General features: G+C 39.2%; 1 protein-coding gene across 5 annotated transcripts in view; it reads right to left on the bottom strand.

Annotated features, from left to right (window-relative positions):
• Nucleotides 1-1,001: 1,001 nt before the first annotated feature.
• The window catches only part of CSNK1A1 (casein kinase 1 alpha 1), a gene marked incomplete at its 3' end in the record, with an annotated part of 35,000 nt that continues 19,422 nt past the window's right edge, over nucleotides 1,002-16,579 (bottom strand). For 2 of the 5 annotated variants that reach the window (XM_083799142.1, XM_083799139.1), the window contains 6 exons: nucleotides 14,666-14,805; nucleotides 11,460-11,538; nucleotides 10,392-10,466; nucleotides 9,118-9,224; nucleotides 8,089-8,237; nucleotides 1,002-2,515 (listed from right to left, as the gene is read on the bottom strand). In XM_083799142.1, the coding sequence (XP_083655268.1) occupies nucleotides 2,508-2,515; nucleotides 8,089-8,237; nucleotides 9,118-9,224; nucleotides 10,392-10,466; nucleotides 11,460-11,538; nucleotides 14,666-14,805 (558 nt within the window). Of the gene's footprint in view, nucleotides 2,516-8,083; nucleotides 8,238-9,117; nucleotides 9,225-10,391; nucleotides 10,467-11,459; nucleotides 11,539-14,665; nucleotides 14,806-16,579 lie in introns of those variants that run through there. The other 3 variants (XM_083799141.1, XM_083799143.1, XM_083799140.1) reach the window with 2 other exon arrangements.

The following is a 16,579-nucleotide window of genomic DNA, read 5'->3' as shown; positions in this document are numbered from 1 at the left end:
CAACACAGCTGACAGTTTCAGCTCACGCTTCTGTGTAGAAGTAAACCCTTAACATACGAAGTTTTAAAGACTAACTGGACTCCACGCTCTTCTGTATGACAAGGCTTGCAGTAGCAAGAACTACAAACCAATGCATTTTGACATGCCAAGCATTACAGGCTGTTTTTGCCTACATTGCTTATTCAAGGGCAGTTTTGTTTTTAAACTTTGATAACCCTCCTAGAAATTTTGAGTAAGTTTAATGAACAGAGGAAACAATTTCTTCTCCTGAAACCAAATGATTTCCTCTAATTTTTAGAGTATCTAATGTCAAAGCAAGAGAAGTGGTACTAAACAATTCCAAGCAGCCACTCTGAAAACAGCTGCCAAGGAGGCATTTCATTGATGCTTCTTCCTCTTACGCCGATGCATGCTGTCAGATGCATTGCCTAGACAGCAAAAATCACACATAAGGACTTAGCATAGTATTCTAGATACCAGTTTAGAAACACACCAGTCTTCATCTGAGGCATGGCTCATAAGGCATCCTTATTTGGATGAGCCTTAAAAAAAACAACTTATCCAGAAGAATGAGCTACATTTCTTTCATCTTCCAGGTAACAGAAAGAATGCTCTTAAACATCAGACAAGTTTCCAAATATGCACAAATCTCTCTGAAGCCTGGCAGACTTTTTGCCTCCCTGTATTCCCAGTTTATCTATCCAATTGTTAGTTAGCACACAAAGCTCTCCAGCTGCAGTTTATCATCATCTCAGAGCAGATCCTTCCTGTACAGGCAGTATGCATAGTGACTGCACAAGTGTGCAGCCTTGATCCAGATTACCACTCTAAGATGACAGAGTGCACAGTGTAATTATTACCTTGAAGAAACAGGTTTCAAAATGAAAGATCTTTTCAAACAGTAAAAATATGAACTGTGACCAGGAACGCTGTTACATGCATGGAAACTGTCTAAAAAGCTAACATACAAACAACATTTACACAATAGGCATCTGGCAGCATTTTCAGACATTTTTTTAATTTATTCTGACATGCTATAAAGGAATAAATTACACTGTTAAAGAATTACCAGCAATAAAAGTATTTCTGTCTTTCAGCTGGGCTAGAATAGGAGTGAGAAGGAAGACAGCCTGGGGCAGTAACCAATGTGAACTCTGCATGGCGTGAGGCTGTCCCCAAGAACAAGAGTAAATCTGGTCATATCCACTTCACAAGAACTTGAAAGAAAATGCCTTGGTTTAAAACCATCCAAATACTCCATCCAATTTTTTCTCAAAACTAGCAATCACAAGTCAGTCCAGCCAATGCATAACATGGCAGCACTTGCTACGCTGCCAATACCGGGTCTGCAAAAGATGCCATTTTACTTTATTTAAAAAAAAATCCAATCTTAGTATAGAGGGCTGGGTCTCAAACAACAAGTTATAAAAATGCAAGACTGCCCCTTCCCCCTCAAGGAAAAAATACAAAATTTATTTAAAAACAAAGTGAGGAAGAGTTACAACACTAAATCTAAAATGATTTAGAAAGAAACATGACTTCTTTTGCTTAACAAATGGCCTTGAAACCTGGTTTAAAAAACAGGGTAATGCAGATTTCTTAAACTGAATTAACAAGGCAAATTTAAAAAAAAATCCTTACAGAAACAGTTTTTAGTTTTTAATGAACTTGTAAACAAAAAAAAGCTCCCGCTTCAAAATAAAAACAAAATCCCAGATCATATAGATGTTTACAGTGATTACATTTATCTAAGCAACTTACATACAGGTTCAGTTGTAAGATGTTAACTAAATTTTGTGACAAATATGCTGTTTTTCCTTTTATACCAAGAACATTATAGAGTTAATGCAGAGTCCTAAAGATTATCTAGTAGTCGCTAAGTTTCTCTTAAGTCTTCACTTTAGATGTGTTATTTCTAGCACAGGTAAGCAGGCAGAGTCTTTCATACGCTTAAAAACTGGAATCTTTGGTTACTACCATGTCAGCTGGCTCGATATGTTGCACATAGAAGCCAACAATTTTAAGAATGTTTAAAGTGTACAACTTTCAAAACCCAGGGAGGAATAACCAGAAAAGAGTGCACAATTGTGAGCATTTACAATTATCACAACTGTTGCCGAAGACTGTTCATGCCATTCTTCCAAAACAATGAGATCTCATAAGCAGTGTAGTTCAAAGTAAAAAGGTAACAAAAGTTGGCATATGCACAATTTTCTCCACTTGTGTGTCAACCATTAGTTAACTTTTCCACTTGAAAAAAATGCAATAGAAAACTGGACACCATGTTTCACTATCTCAGTAATATTCACAATTACAGCTGCTACAACTCAAAGTGCAGCATCATTGACGCTGCCCAGAGCCAGTTTATACTGATATTAAGTTCTTTACACCAAGTAAATGGTTGCCCACAGCCACTGGCAAGTGTATGTATGAACTAAAATTTCTAGGATTTGGGGAGTGACAAGTCCTGCTCCGATCTGCTCTGCTTTGTCCCATCCTCTCCATGCTCAGAAACCTGCAAGATAAACACAAGGGCAACTTACTGATACTGGATGAAAATGATAAACAGCCTTCAGGGCAGGAGAATTAAACATCAGTTATGGTCAAGGGGGAAAATGCTGCTGAACGTCAGAATTGCAGAGTTCCTCATGCCCTTTCCCAAAGCTAACCAGTATTTGCCATCACACTTTAGCAAAAATGCACAGCTCTCACTTTCATCTAGTACTGCACTGGAAAAAAATAAAAAGGCTTAGACATCAGCTGGATGCCACATTCCTCAAACACGAATTTAGACCAACAATTTGAAAGCAAATGTGTTATTGCCACTAGGAAGCAGGATGTAATTTCATAGGATTGTTTTCTACTTGTCTCAACATCTCATGTTCCTATCCTTGAATGTCAAACTCATCTGATTGCACTGGTGCTCTTCAGAGAGTACAGTAATGTCACACAGACAGAAGAAAAAGAAAACAAGTAACTTACCTTACAGTAACTGGTGTTCACTACATGCTCAGATGTACAATGCTCTGGGCAACCAGAACAGAAGTGAGAACCTCTAACAGTGACTAGGAACCCAGCATACCTTCTGTCCTTCCAAGGACAAGGGAAACAACCCATTTGACCCAGAAGTTGGATGTCAAAAACAATTGGGCTAGAGTTCAGAACTCCAAATGACTAGTTTAATGTATCGTGGAAAGCAGAGAGTAAAAAGAACACACATACAGACCTCAAAGAACCAGTTACTGCAAGCTAAGCTAGTCTTCTCTTCTTGAGACTGCTGATATACTCATTTCTGGTGACTCAGGTAGCAGCACTGTGCTATAAAGAGTTAACAGGAACATAAACCAGAAACTACTTCGCCAAGCAAGTTTCTATTCTGGATGCCCTTCAAACAACAGGGTATTCTGTGAGTGTATGAATTTATTTGAGCAATAGCTCTGGATTTTGCAACAGAAATATCTTCAGAGTAAACTACAAAGCTGACCTCAGCTATAGCTTGTGCTGTCATCCAGAGAGAAGCCTACGCAACCAAGTCTTAAAAGTAGCCTGATATTCATTCAAAGATATATCTGGATAGCACCCAGAAAAACAGCTAGGAAACACTAGGAATTCTTAAAAATAAAAAAATAAAAATCCTGTGCTGGAATTGAAACAGTCATTCTTACTCACATGTAAATTCTCACAGAAGCCCCAGTTATCCCTTAGTTCCACTGGGATAAAGTTGCGCATAACTCTTACTGGATGCACACAACTGAAAGTTACACTGTTTTTCCATTTAATGTGTTCATCAGTGAAAGCTGATTCATCACTTGAAGCACTTTCTCCATCAAAGCAGCCAAAATTAAGAATGAAGGTATGCTCCCTGTGTTGGAGCAAACAGATCAACTCATTGCTTTAGAGGCCCGAGCATTTCAAATGAAAATGGGATCTCAAACCAGAGGACAAAGGATATGTTAACAAATGACACACTGCTATTTGTTCTGGGCTAACAGTCTTTACTACGCAGAAGTCTGGAAAGCTAAGTCCCTTTTGAAGGGTAGAGTGCAATGCTCCAGACTCCCATTTGGTAACTGATATACGAAAAAAATCAATGCAATATGACTATCTTTGGCGGGGCTTCTCCAGTTAGACAAGCATCTAAACTACTTACATAGGTATCAGTCAACTGGATGATGCTTTTATTCAACTCAGATACATTTCAAGTACTTCAAGAAATCAGATTTGCATGGGCTAAAGTAATGATATTATCAGAACCAGAGCACACTGCTTGCCTTCTCAAAATAAATCTCTCAGACACAAGAGAGAATTAGAGATTCCCAATTACAAATATTCACTGTTAGTTCCTTCAAACAGCAGGGATCACCTTTCTTTGAATCAAAAATGAGAAAGAAGCAGTTTGTTGTCCTCATGTATCGGATTACCTGTTAAATAATTCTTCATGGTCAACTCTCGGAAAGAAAACATTTCAAAATCCAGCCCAAACGGCTGAACAGCCTTGTGGTGCACATACAGCTGTCAAGAGCATCCACTGTTCACTCTGATGGTGATGGCTCTTCTCTGCTCTTCCCAAGCTGTTTTACCCAGAACTTGGTAGACAATGCAGTCAACCCAAGGCAAGTTGCTTCAAATTAAACCCCTCAAATTCAAGGTATTATGGGCAACAGAATTGTCAACTATTTAAAGAGCAATAGGGAGCTGGATTCAACCCACAATGCCCCTCACAACTCCTATCAAGACTACGTAGACGTGTTCACAAATGCAGACCAACAACAGCTGGTAAATGACATGACTGACCAGTCATGTAGCATACATGACTCCGCCAGTATGAAGAGTATGTTGGAGAGCTTATGCAGGCATCTGTCTCTGTAGCAAGCCTTTACCATATACAGGGCCAGCTCAAATCTGCACGTGCATCACTCCTCGTCCATCCAAGGTGTTCCCCAAACTCCCATCACCCCAATGGTACACGAGGGATGCTCAAATTGTTTTAATGTTGCTATAGCCACAGATTCGATCAAAGGAACAAGAATAACTGTACTGTCATACTTCAAGGAACTCCTCTACTTGAAAGGGGTTCCAACCTTTTCCCTATGAAGTAGCTAGCTGCAGAAACAAGCAGCGAAGTGTTTAGCTGTCAATTGGCTAAATCTCCAGAAGAGATGAATAATCTATTCTGAGAAATACTGCCATGACCAAAGGCATCCAGTGAATGATAATGGGACTGCTGATGGGCTAAAGAACTCTGCACTGAAGTGAATTGAAAGCGTCTCTCAAATGGAATGATAGATTTTTTTCTGGAGATTGACTGAAACAGTTAGTTATGTCTGAGGGAAGCTGACTGTAACCATTGTTACAAATCACACCTGAACAACTACTGCGCTGTCAAAAGATTGAGCTCAACTTCCCAGCATCAGCAGGGAAGCTCGATCTGTTCAGTTCACCTCTCCCAAGTTCAAAACCAGATGATCTTGCTGTTACAAAAGAAACAGCCACAGGTTTCCAGAAGAGAGGGAAAGGAACGGGGAAAAAAGGGCATTGGCAGGCCTACCCTGGAACCAAACAGAATATTCAGCCTGATTAACCTGCAAGAAAAACTCAGTGAAATGATTTCATGTGGAACTGAGTTACAAGAGACAGGAACATCTACAGATGAACACACTGTCAAACCTATGTCATGTAAGCATCTGAACACGATTTGAAAGATGGTTAAGTTTTCACCAAGATGCACATCTTCAGTAGTACTTGCACTTTATTCTGTAATATTTTACTCAATAAATGCACCCGTAAATTGCTATTCAGTACTCTTGTTAACCTGGATATGGTTACCGAGTGGGTATAATTTGATATGGTGGAGCCCTTTAAGCCACTTCCGGACAGCAGGATAGGATAGGCTTTGCTACAGCAGCTACACGAGAATTTAACTGAACTTATAAAAAATAACCACATATTTCATTAATCCTCAAAGTGACAGCAACGCGAGAATCACATAACCTTCTGCTTGAGCTTAGCTGTTTCAGTTCTTCAGTAACAGGCAAGATTCCTCAAAAAAGGCATGTAGAATTTTTATAGACATTTGAAATCTTTACTTTGAAGAAGAGATTGAGGCTAACCATTGTAAGAAGATTGGAAGTCTTCAGATGTTTCCCAAGCACTACTTTAATGCTTTGCTGATATTACAGCTTGATCAATCCAAGGCTCACGAACCTTTTCTTCACAATAAGAGAGAAGATGATGGAGTCATTCCACTGAGAGGCTGTTACTCCAAGAGCCAATGAAACTCTACTAGAAAAACAAATGTCTTCACGGACCTCGTTACCAGTGTGATGGGAAAGGTCCATCAAGAAACAGAAATGGTCTATAGGGTTCAATCACAATACAGACTGTTACTCATGCTTGTCAGTCAGCTGTAGCTTTGCATTCTGCCACTAAATCTTCATTGAAAAGTGGAGGCAGAAAATTGAGGTCTCTGACCATCTGCATTTTTGCTTAAATCACTCCTTCCTGCTTTAACAACCAACCTTTCCACACCCTGACGTAGGACTGGCTTCAGCAGTGGGTTCTGAACTCCAATCAGAGCTTCCTATTTCATGAAACCGTCCACTCCTGTTGCTTTATAGCTGAGTCTACTGTGAACCACGGTTTCAAACAAGGGAACTGGTTCACAGCCTTCAGTGTTGTAAAAACCCTTGACTCCAGCAAACCAAGCTGGACTCTCTGTATTAAGGAATCTGACATTTAATGATACCCCTGTGGATTTTTTTCTTTTTTTTTTTTTCCCTTCAAGGAACATTCAGATTGAGCCTTGGGAAGACCAGCAGGTATTTTATTTCATCCAGAAAAACAGAGAACAAGAGTTATACCTATGGATAGCTCTTCTGACTAAAGACATCTGGTATGGTTTAAAAGCTACAACAACACACAAAAAACAACATTTTGATAAACTTTCCATAAAGACTTCTGCACTTCTTTAACTCTGCCATGTTAGCTTAATAACTACTAAATAATAATTTAATAATTACTAAAACTGGAGTAAAGACAAGAATGTTCTGAAGAGTAGCCAGCAGTAACAATACCTCAGTACATTAATTCAAACCTAGTTTCTCTGTTACTCACTTGAGCAACCCCTCTGGCTTCAGTTTTATCCATACCTCATCGTGAAGAATCAGTTTTATGCGAGGACTAGCTGTAATAGCTGTAGCACTGTTTTATTCCAGGGGCTTACTAGGCTAACACTGGCAGATGTACTTGAAAAAAAATTTAAACGCCTACAGAATGCATAAAAAATTAAGTGCCTCTTCAGAGCTCAGTTTTCAGTTTTTATACAACTGCATCTTTAATATTTCACAACATTTCCCCTTGAAGCCATAACCTAGAAACATTAAAAATAGTTAAGAAACCTTAAGACCCACCACAAACCATCTATATACTTCAGAAAATTGTGACTTGGCAGACCACATTAGTTTAAGGTTACTCCTCAATTTATGCAAGACATTTTGAGCCCAATGGTCCTTTCCTTTAGCTGTGGACTAAATGTCTCAATACAAACCCACCAGAGAAAGCCAGATCATTCACAATTTTCTGTTTCCAATGTTTGAGGCATACAGAACAGAAGCAAACCCACAGCACTACAACAGCTGGAACAGAGTAGAACCCAAAGTCTCTAGATCCTTGCCTAGTTGATGAGAATTATCCCTTAAGAAGTGTTAGGTCTAGGATTTTGGATTGTATTATATATTATATATATATAAATATATATAATATATGTATATATATAAATAAAAATAAATAAAAATGTCACATTCCCAACACCAAGTCAGTTTCTTGTTTTTGGAAAGTGGTTAATGCAGGAGCAAAAGATGCAGTGGTTAAAATGACCCAACATCCCCAGAAGAAATGATATGAAGAACAAGGACATTTTGGTATAAAGTTAGTAGTCAAATTCTCCAAGGACGTCTTTTTTTTTTTTTTTAATTAGCAGCCAAATATACTTTTTAAACCACCTCCTTGATCTAACACTTAAATTGCCAACATTGTCCAAATTAGTGTAATTTTTTTTCCTGTAACGTCACTTGGTTCTTGGCTACTAACCTTTCATGTTACTCTTGGATTTGTCAGTTTGCTTGCCTGTGGGGGTTTGGGCCTGCTGCCCCTGCCCACTGGAAGAGGCTGCCTGCTGTGCTGCTTTCTGCTTTAACATTGTCCAGTCGAATGTGTAGTCATATTGGTGGTTCAAGGTCCTAGAAAAGAGCGAAATACTTTACTGTATCACATCATAGCCACTTTACTGCTTAGACAGAATCTTTGCTGAAAACCCAGAACCAGAGATTAGTATTTTTTTGTAAGCTGCTTTGGAGATTATGAATGATATACGAACATTAAGTATTACTAACTTAAAGGGATTCTTGAAGCAAGCCCAAATACCATCAAACTGTTTTCTTCACTGTTTATGCAATATCCCACATTTGTAGAAACAGCACTTCCTCACAACCCAGCTTATTGCTTTCTCTGCACTGGGATTCTCAACCTTCTTTAATGTACACAGTTCTGAGGAGAACTGCAGTGTTGTAAATCCCAAATTTATCAAATAGAAATTTCTTTAGATTCTAGAAACTTGGATATTCTTGAAAGACCAGTACCAGCTCCTCATTTCACAGGCACTATTCGCTCTGCAAGGTTGGGTTTATGTTCTGGTTTCTCTAACAAACTCAAGGAAACATCATAATTCCGCTCCACCAAAATCCACCTCTGGGACACTACTGCTATTCTCATCACCCATCAGCAAATGTGAAAAACTTCAAATTCTTCTACCAAGGGGTCAGTTTCATAATCCACTTGCAACAGAATTTGAAGCATGGGCTCAACTCTCTAGCATTAGTAGTCAGATCATACAACTCAAACAGGAGAATGTTTTCCTTCGTACATAACGTTGCACAGTATCGTTCCAGGTCTTTTAAAAAGCCATTTATAATCCCTTTTTAAACTCTAAAATCGAAGGAGTCACAGAACTCCGTACACCACACACACACGGAGCAGCTTTCTACAGTGCAAGTTCCACAGAGTAGTTATCAACTGGTAAAGCATGGGCGAGTTTCTGTACTTCTCCACTTTGAGACTGACCTGAAAAGTATACGGAATAATTGCCTCAGATACATGTAATCTGGTGCCTCTTCAAAGCGCAGGCCACGACAGTAGTTCAGATACATGGCAAATTCTGCAGGGAATCCCTGTAAATCAACAGTGTCATTAATCAAGCCGTGACTTGCAGTGAAAAGCTCCTTACAATCCTACAGAATGCAAAAAGCTCTACCTACAATGGAAAAAGAAAACTAACTGAAGATTCACATCTCTAAATTCACCTTGCCTCTAGTTGTTCCCTTACCTGGTATTTTAGAAAGCTGATTTGATCAGCCAGTTACCAGGTATGTATTCTTTCCCCTGAACTGTAACCTGATGCATTGTCTGCAATCAAATCCTCAGCAACCAAAGCTGCCAATATATAACATTTAAAGCAATTTAATTCTAATTAAACCTAGTTCTTATTAATTAGACCTCTGAAATGAGAAACTGTCTCTGAAAATATCTCACTCTTATTTCCTTGATAATCTACTTGAACATACTAGAGGACAGTTACGACTAGTTGTGAAGACTTAAATCGTGAAGATTTTAAAGAACGTGCTAAAGCCTACATTCAAGTAGGTAACTGAAAGCAGCATAATGGTATACTACAAGAAAACCCATGTGTAACAATTCAGCAGTTTGGAAAATGTCACACTAAGGGTGTATAAGTGTGCGTAACTGGAAAGTACCATCCTTGGTGCTGCTATTTAAAGTGCAAAACTATCTGTGTTCTCAAGGACCTTTGTTAACGAGCTCACGGCTGTACAGCCCAAGAGAAACCTTAAGACCTTAAAAGACAGCATTGGAAAACCACTGTTCTGCGACGTGGCTCTAACTGTAACTGACATCCAATTTAACTACAGGCTGCATTTGAGATAAAGATTGTTCAGGTTATCCTCTTAAGAACCACCACCAGGTAAAAGCAACCTATACAGCTCTACCTGTTTTATTTACTCAAGGCGGCACATATTGAATATTCACTGTTAATGTTTAAGAACTGCATAAGTCTCTCCAGAGAGCTGGAAAGCACAGCTGATGGTCACCAACAACTCGAAGTATGGTGGCATGAGCTATATCAAGGAACAGCGGCGAATGCCTGCCCTATTACACACATTCATAGTCTTGTTGGGTGGCCAAACACAAGGCATCCATTGACTGACAGAGCATTATTCAGCAGCAAATGCCATGTGAGACTAATACACTGGCTCTAGTTTTAAAAACAAGAAAGAAAAGAATTTCCATTTCACAGCATGGCATCATTTGGAAACTCTTACCTTACACAAAACCTCAACAGGAGTGGACATTTTCTTTTCACTAATCTTTTCATACTTTTGCTTCTTTGTTGCAGCCTGTGGAACATGTAGGTCACAATATAAGAGATATTGTGCAACACTGGATTAACAAGGACAGCAGCAAAAAAAAGAAAAATCCTTTGGTCAACCCTAAGTATTTCACATGAAATCTCCAAGTCCCACACACTTACTGCAAAGAGAATGAAGGTCAATCTGGTATTAAGATTTGGACACAGTTTAATACCATTTGTTGCAGTCTGATGCTTCCCTCACGTGGCGTAGCTCGTGTAGTTCTAGCTGCTGCTTTTGTCCATTAAACAGACCAGACTTGCCTATCTACTTGCCAAAGTTGTATTAATTCCCATTTAGTAACCCATTCAAGTTCTGCCTATGTGCTTCAGTACACAGCCATTACAGTAATTTGCTGCTAAAGCGTTCTAGTGTTCCACAAGCTGCTTGCCTTTGGAAATCTAACATCTGCAGCTGCAGCACTATTTGAGTTACACAACGTTCACACAGAGGAAGAAGAACAATTAATACATGGAAACAAGTCACTGAAGTCTCTATAACAGAAAAAAGAAATACCTGCCATGCTTACAGTTGGATTCCATACATAATAATAGTCGAAACAAGTATGTTTCAGCTAACAATCATTCAGTTTTGCCATAAACTAGACTGAAGATACCATTAAAGCTTAACCTGGTAGAAAAGAGATTTCCATGCTCTCTGCAGCAATTCAGATAGCCACTAAAAATGTTCTTCTCCACTTCCCAAAGAGGGTCTCAGCCTTGGACAGGACAATAATTTGCAAAGCTGACGATAAGCTATTGTTTAGAATAAATTTTAGGAGTCAAACAATACACATTTTGCCTGCTGTACAAGAAGCAGACAGAACCTTTTTTCTATATTCTATAAATATCGTGTCTTGGGAGAAGCTGAAGCTAAACATTATATATAGCAACCCATCCCAGACAAGGAGGCAGAAGTACGGTTCCCAAACATTAAAAAAAACAGGGAGGGTAGGGAGAAAAAAAAAGCAACATTACCTACCTTTAATCCTTGCCAAGGCAGACTGGTTCTGTTAAAGTACATCAATACATAGCCTAGAGACTCCATGTCATCCCGGCGACTGTAGAAAAGGAAAGAATACCCCGAATTACAAATTTCAGCATCTTACTACTTGAAATAAAGTACGAAATCATTGTAAAACTAAAACGAACAAAAAATACGCAAAGAATCAAGGGATAGTTAGTAGGCATTGTGTATTTTTTTTATCTGTAGCTGCAGTAGAATACTTGGGGTAAACAAAAACTTTGGAAAATAAAGGAAAAAAATAAATGGGTTTCCCCATTTAATTAAGTAGCTTGGTAGTAACTGAAGTTTTACCTGTAGGAACCAAGGAACCATTGCAAGAGAGATGCATGATATTAGTCCTAACTTTTTCAGGAAGATCATAATCTTTGATCTAATCTTTTTTTCTTTTCCCCTGAACCTTGCATCAGTCTGGGACCAATAATGAACATCTAGGCCCAAAACAGCAGTGTATTCACAAAGGCATAACTCCTTCCTTTTCTCACTTCTGTTAAAAAAACACAGAATTGCCTGTACGATTTTTACAAGACAAGTCATATTCAGAAAGGTGCACGCATCAGAGAGGTGCCTCTTGGCATTCTCCCCACAGGAAGTCTGTTTCAAAGCAGCTGGAGAACTCCAAAGTTAACTCTCCTTCACTGAGAATTTGCACATTAACTTGTCAGGAAAAAAAGCTTCCAATTTTTTTCCAATTTTTTACTGCATATGCCCCAGATCCATGCTTCAGGCACATGAATACCATCATACTTTGCCACACAGCTTTCATGATTACTAAGGCAGGCTAGCATGGCTCACTGAAGTGGAAAAAATGTGCTGTGATTTTTTTCCTCTTGGCAAACTTGCCTCTTCCCAGCTGTAGTAGAGTCAGATTTTTCCTGTGACTGTCTCTCTGCAGCTGACATCTATTTAAAATGAGAAAAAAAACTAGCAAAAACTTTATTTCTCTCCTCCCAGCTCCCTTATCAAGAGAAGTTGACAGGTATAGCTGCTGCTTTGCCACTCAGGCAGATCTACAAGAAAAGCCTTTAAATGGTGGCAGGAAAGACTATACACCTACTACCCTCACAAGGGAGTAAGAGGCTGAGAAAGTGGGAGTGCTAACAGGCTTATACATATGGATAAGGGCAAAACAGCTCCCTTAAAGTGAGAACAACCTCTAAGAACCAAGACAGACCTACCTCTGGATCTTGGCACCACAGGAAAGAAGCTATAGGTGCAGCTTCACGTTATGGCCAAGCCAGCGTAACCACCAGCCATACCCCCCAAGCCTGCCTGTCAGCCCACACTTGTTCTAGATGACTTCTTGGGGAACCACTGCAGGGAGTTACCCCAGAAGAGAATCAGCTCGGCTTGCCGAGGCACCACATTGCAAGAACAAGAAAAATCACTAGCTGGGGCCAGGGTTCAAGGATGAGACTGGTTCGCGCCCCTTACCAGCAGCTAGCTCTCGGGTCATCTCAGCAGTAACACGAAACCACAGCCGTTGGCAGAGGGATGAAAAATGATATGAAGACCACAAACTCCTGCCTGCAAAGCCTGCTGATTCTATTAGAATTGTGTGTTTTAATTGTCAACAGAACCCAGTGAACCAGTATGGGGCCATGGCATAAAATTAAGTTTTCTGAAAAGACAGTGGTAGATTCGTGAACAGACAAGGGATTAATAGCTTCCATCCCCCATCTAGTTCATTTGTTAATTTCATGATTTTTTTTTTGTAGGAAATTTTTGGTTTTGCAATCTTTAATGGATATATTACATTTGAATGTGTGCTGATAAAAATGATTTTCAGGACTTTGAAAACGGGATGATACTCCCCATTACTGAACCAAGAAATGGAGAACAATGCCAACAGCCCCTTAGGAATAGCTGTCATTAAATATAGGAAAACATGTTGTGTAACAGTTCAACTATAGCACTAACAGCTGAAACATTCTGCCATAAGTTTCAGGCCTGGTTCCTCTCGATTACAGGAATATATTGTTTATTTCACAGTTGTCTTGACATAGACAGTTTAATAACTTTTAGCATATATCAAACTACATCGAATTCAACAGCAGTAATCCTTTGCAGCTCCCTCCCTTCACTGCAAGGGCTAGCATGGCTATTCCCTTAAAAGAAAAGCTTAAATTCTGCAAAATGTATTTACATTGGAAGTTACACCACCTGTCATTTACCCTACTGGATCCACGTGTCAAGCTTAAATAATGTTACTGACAGACAAAATATTCTTAAGGAACCTTAAGAAGTTAAAGCAAAGAGGAAACGTGGAACAACTTAAAGCCCCAAGTTGCATGTTCTGTCAACATTGGCCACTAGTAATTCTGTCATTGCCATCTTGATTAAATTCAAAGTTATAGGCATAGACATTCAGGGAATTTTGGCTATGTCTAAGAGACCTCAGCATCATACAGCAAAGCTGGAGTATTATACTTACACAATATATTATCCGGGCACTCAAACAAGGAACAGATTTGAGCCATCATTTCATCACTCACAAGGGCCTAACATTAAATTCTAAAGAACCTGAAGTGCTATTCTCCAACAGAGTACTGCTAGGATACTGTAACAATATTCTTTTGATCTGGACACTAAAAACATGTTTTTTGATTAAGCAGAAGTCAAATATATATAGACGTGTACACAGATATATGCAGTGCTGCAACTACTGTTACAGCAGAAACCAAAACAACATGAGTGAAGCAGTCGTGGGATCACAAAGTCTCACTTGCAAGCAAGAGGATTAACAATAATTTGATAACTTGAAGGGAAGTCACAGAACACCAGCTTTAGAATACCCTTTCTGGCCACGGAATTGCATCTCAAGCCAGTCAACACTGGCATTAACAGGTACCAACACAATCAGAAAAAGGCAAAATTGTATCTGTGAAGGTCCTCTGACAGAGCCACATAACAGTGTATCTTGTCCTAAAAAAAGGAAGTACACAGAACATCTACCTCTTGCTTGCAAGACAGCATCTCTCCAAGAAGCAAGTTAGGTGCTTTGGTCTTCTTTTCCTATCCTTGCATAAGCAGCCAAATGGAAAAGCACTTGCAGAGAGATATATACACTTACTCATAGAAAATTAGTTTAGAAATCTCAGAAGCTTACAAATAAGATCATCTTGCAGCCTCAAAGAGCACAACGGTAATCCCCTTGAACTCACCTCTGCTCAATGCCAAGATGTGCGTTGATACTGGCATATCGAGCTGTGCCAGTGAGATTTTTGTCTTCTCTGTATGGTATGTGTTGCCTTGTCCTGTTGTCCCGGTACTTTTTGGCCAAACCAAAGTCAATAAGGAATAACTTAAAGAAAAATAAAAACACATTATATTTGTATACAAGGAACCCCCAACCACTTTCACTAGGCATTAGCTACAGTTTAACACATCCACACAACCTAACAGCCTACAGTTCAGAGGAAGCAAAGTAACAGTGCAGAGTCACAACTAGTTTTAACTAGTAAGTTCAAAAACTTACAGTGAATTAGTTCAAGCCTTTTTTCAGTCCAGTGGAACAGATTAGATTGTGCTACTCAGCATCTGTAGCTTAGTTCTGTCTTAGGTTACTACTGCAGTTTGTATCACATTAGCTCAGTAACTACAGCGCACAATTTGGGAAAAAACTAATTCTGCAAGCGTACACTTCACAAAAACCCACTCGCACTAGAGCAGTATACACATACAGATAGTTAATGGCAGCTTAGCAGCTTAACACAAGTGATGCACATCCTGTATTCTTCTCCATGTATCAAAGAACACTGGCCATTTTGCAGAGCATAAGACCAAAACCTCCATAAGCAAACAAGACATCTTGCTTTCAATCATATGCTCTTCTTAAGACTACCAGAAGATGACCACAGCCGCATGAAACCTTTGCTGACGATATTAATACAGCCAGGAAGAGCCTAGTACAAGGAATCCAATTTAGGTTTCTAATAATGAAGCTTGCTCAATGATTTGGTATCTAGCAACAACCGAGTGCGTGCCAGTTAGTGTGCTAACAGCCAGCCTATCTACAAATGTTAATACAGACAGTACCTTCTTGCGACAAAATTTCAGGACTAGGCAAAAAAACAGCTGAGGCAGAAGTACATAAGGAACATTTCAAATTCTAGCAATCGGTCTTCGATCTACTTATCTGGCTGAGCTGTTTCCAAGGCTGGATTAATGCTACAGGATCAGGGACTACAACCCTTACAAATTAATGAATACTGCAAAAGTAACTGGGGAGGGGAGATAATGGAAGATGAGATAAGGATCGAGAAGTTCTCAGTAAAAACCTACTCAGCATCACCTTAAAGGTGATTCCAGACCAGAAGATACAGCTTTAAATGCAAAGAAGCATTGAGACGGATATGCAGGTATATTTGCATTCAAGAACGAAGCAGGGTCACTCCAGTACACTGGAATTGCTGTGAATTATAACACGACACTTGACATGGAGGAATGCAAGACAATGAAAGAGTTTCTGAATTGCACAGTAGATTTTATAATTCTGGTTGAAGAATTTCTAACTATAGTAGTCTATACAAGCAAAAAGAACAAAGTTAAAACCCTAAAACCCTCTTTATACAGCTGATGTTAGAGCAGAAATCCTTAAGCTGAAGTTGTGCGGTGACTTACATGCAACAAAGTTTTTGCACATTTGCTTTCTACACACTTTCCTACTGAAAATCACCCTGAAAGCCCAGAATGCTTTGAGCAAGAGGAGGTAAAACAGGTTTTTAAACTACATTTCAGACAACAGTTTGGGAAAGGTGGCAGTGGTCTTTTTGTTGCACCCACTACAGCTACCACTAGAGGTAGTTACTTGCTTAGTGAGCACGGAAATGTCCTCAAGCTACCAGGAATTGAGTTTAGCAATTTTGATATTAAACTCCTAAAGCAGACAGTATAAAGCTTATATGTGATTACTGTACTGCAAATGCAACTTTCCTGCAAAGCTTGACCTCAAACACAATCCTCTATTTTCTGATTAAAGGTCCATGATCTGATGACAATCTCTGATGTACAGTTTGCAATAACTTCTTTCACAAGGTCTTTGTCAATTAGTTTTAGTAAAACACTGTGCCTCGAGA

The sequence above is a fragment of the Anser anser genome, assembly GCF_964211835.1.
Source record: "Anser anser genome assembly, chromosome: 14".
Taxonomy (NCBI): Eukaryota; Metazoa; Chordata; class Aves; order Anseriformes; family Anatidae; genus Anser; species Anser anser.
Note: the sequence above shows the minus strand (reverse complement) of the source record. Positions and strands in the feature narration are given on the sequence as shown.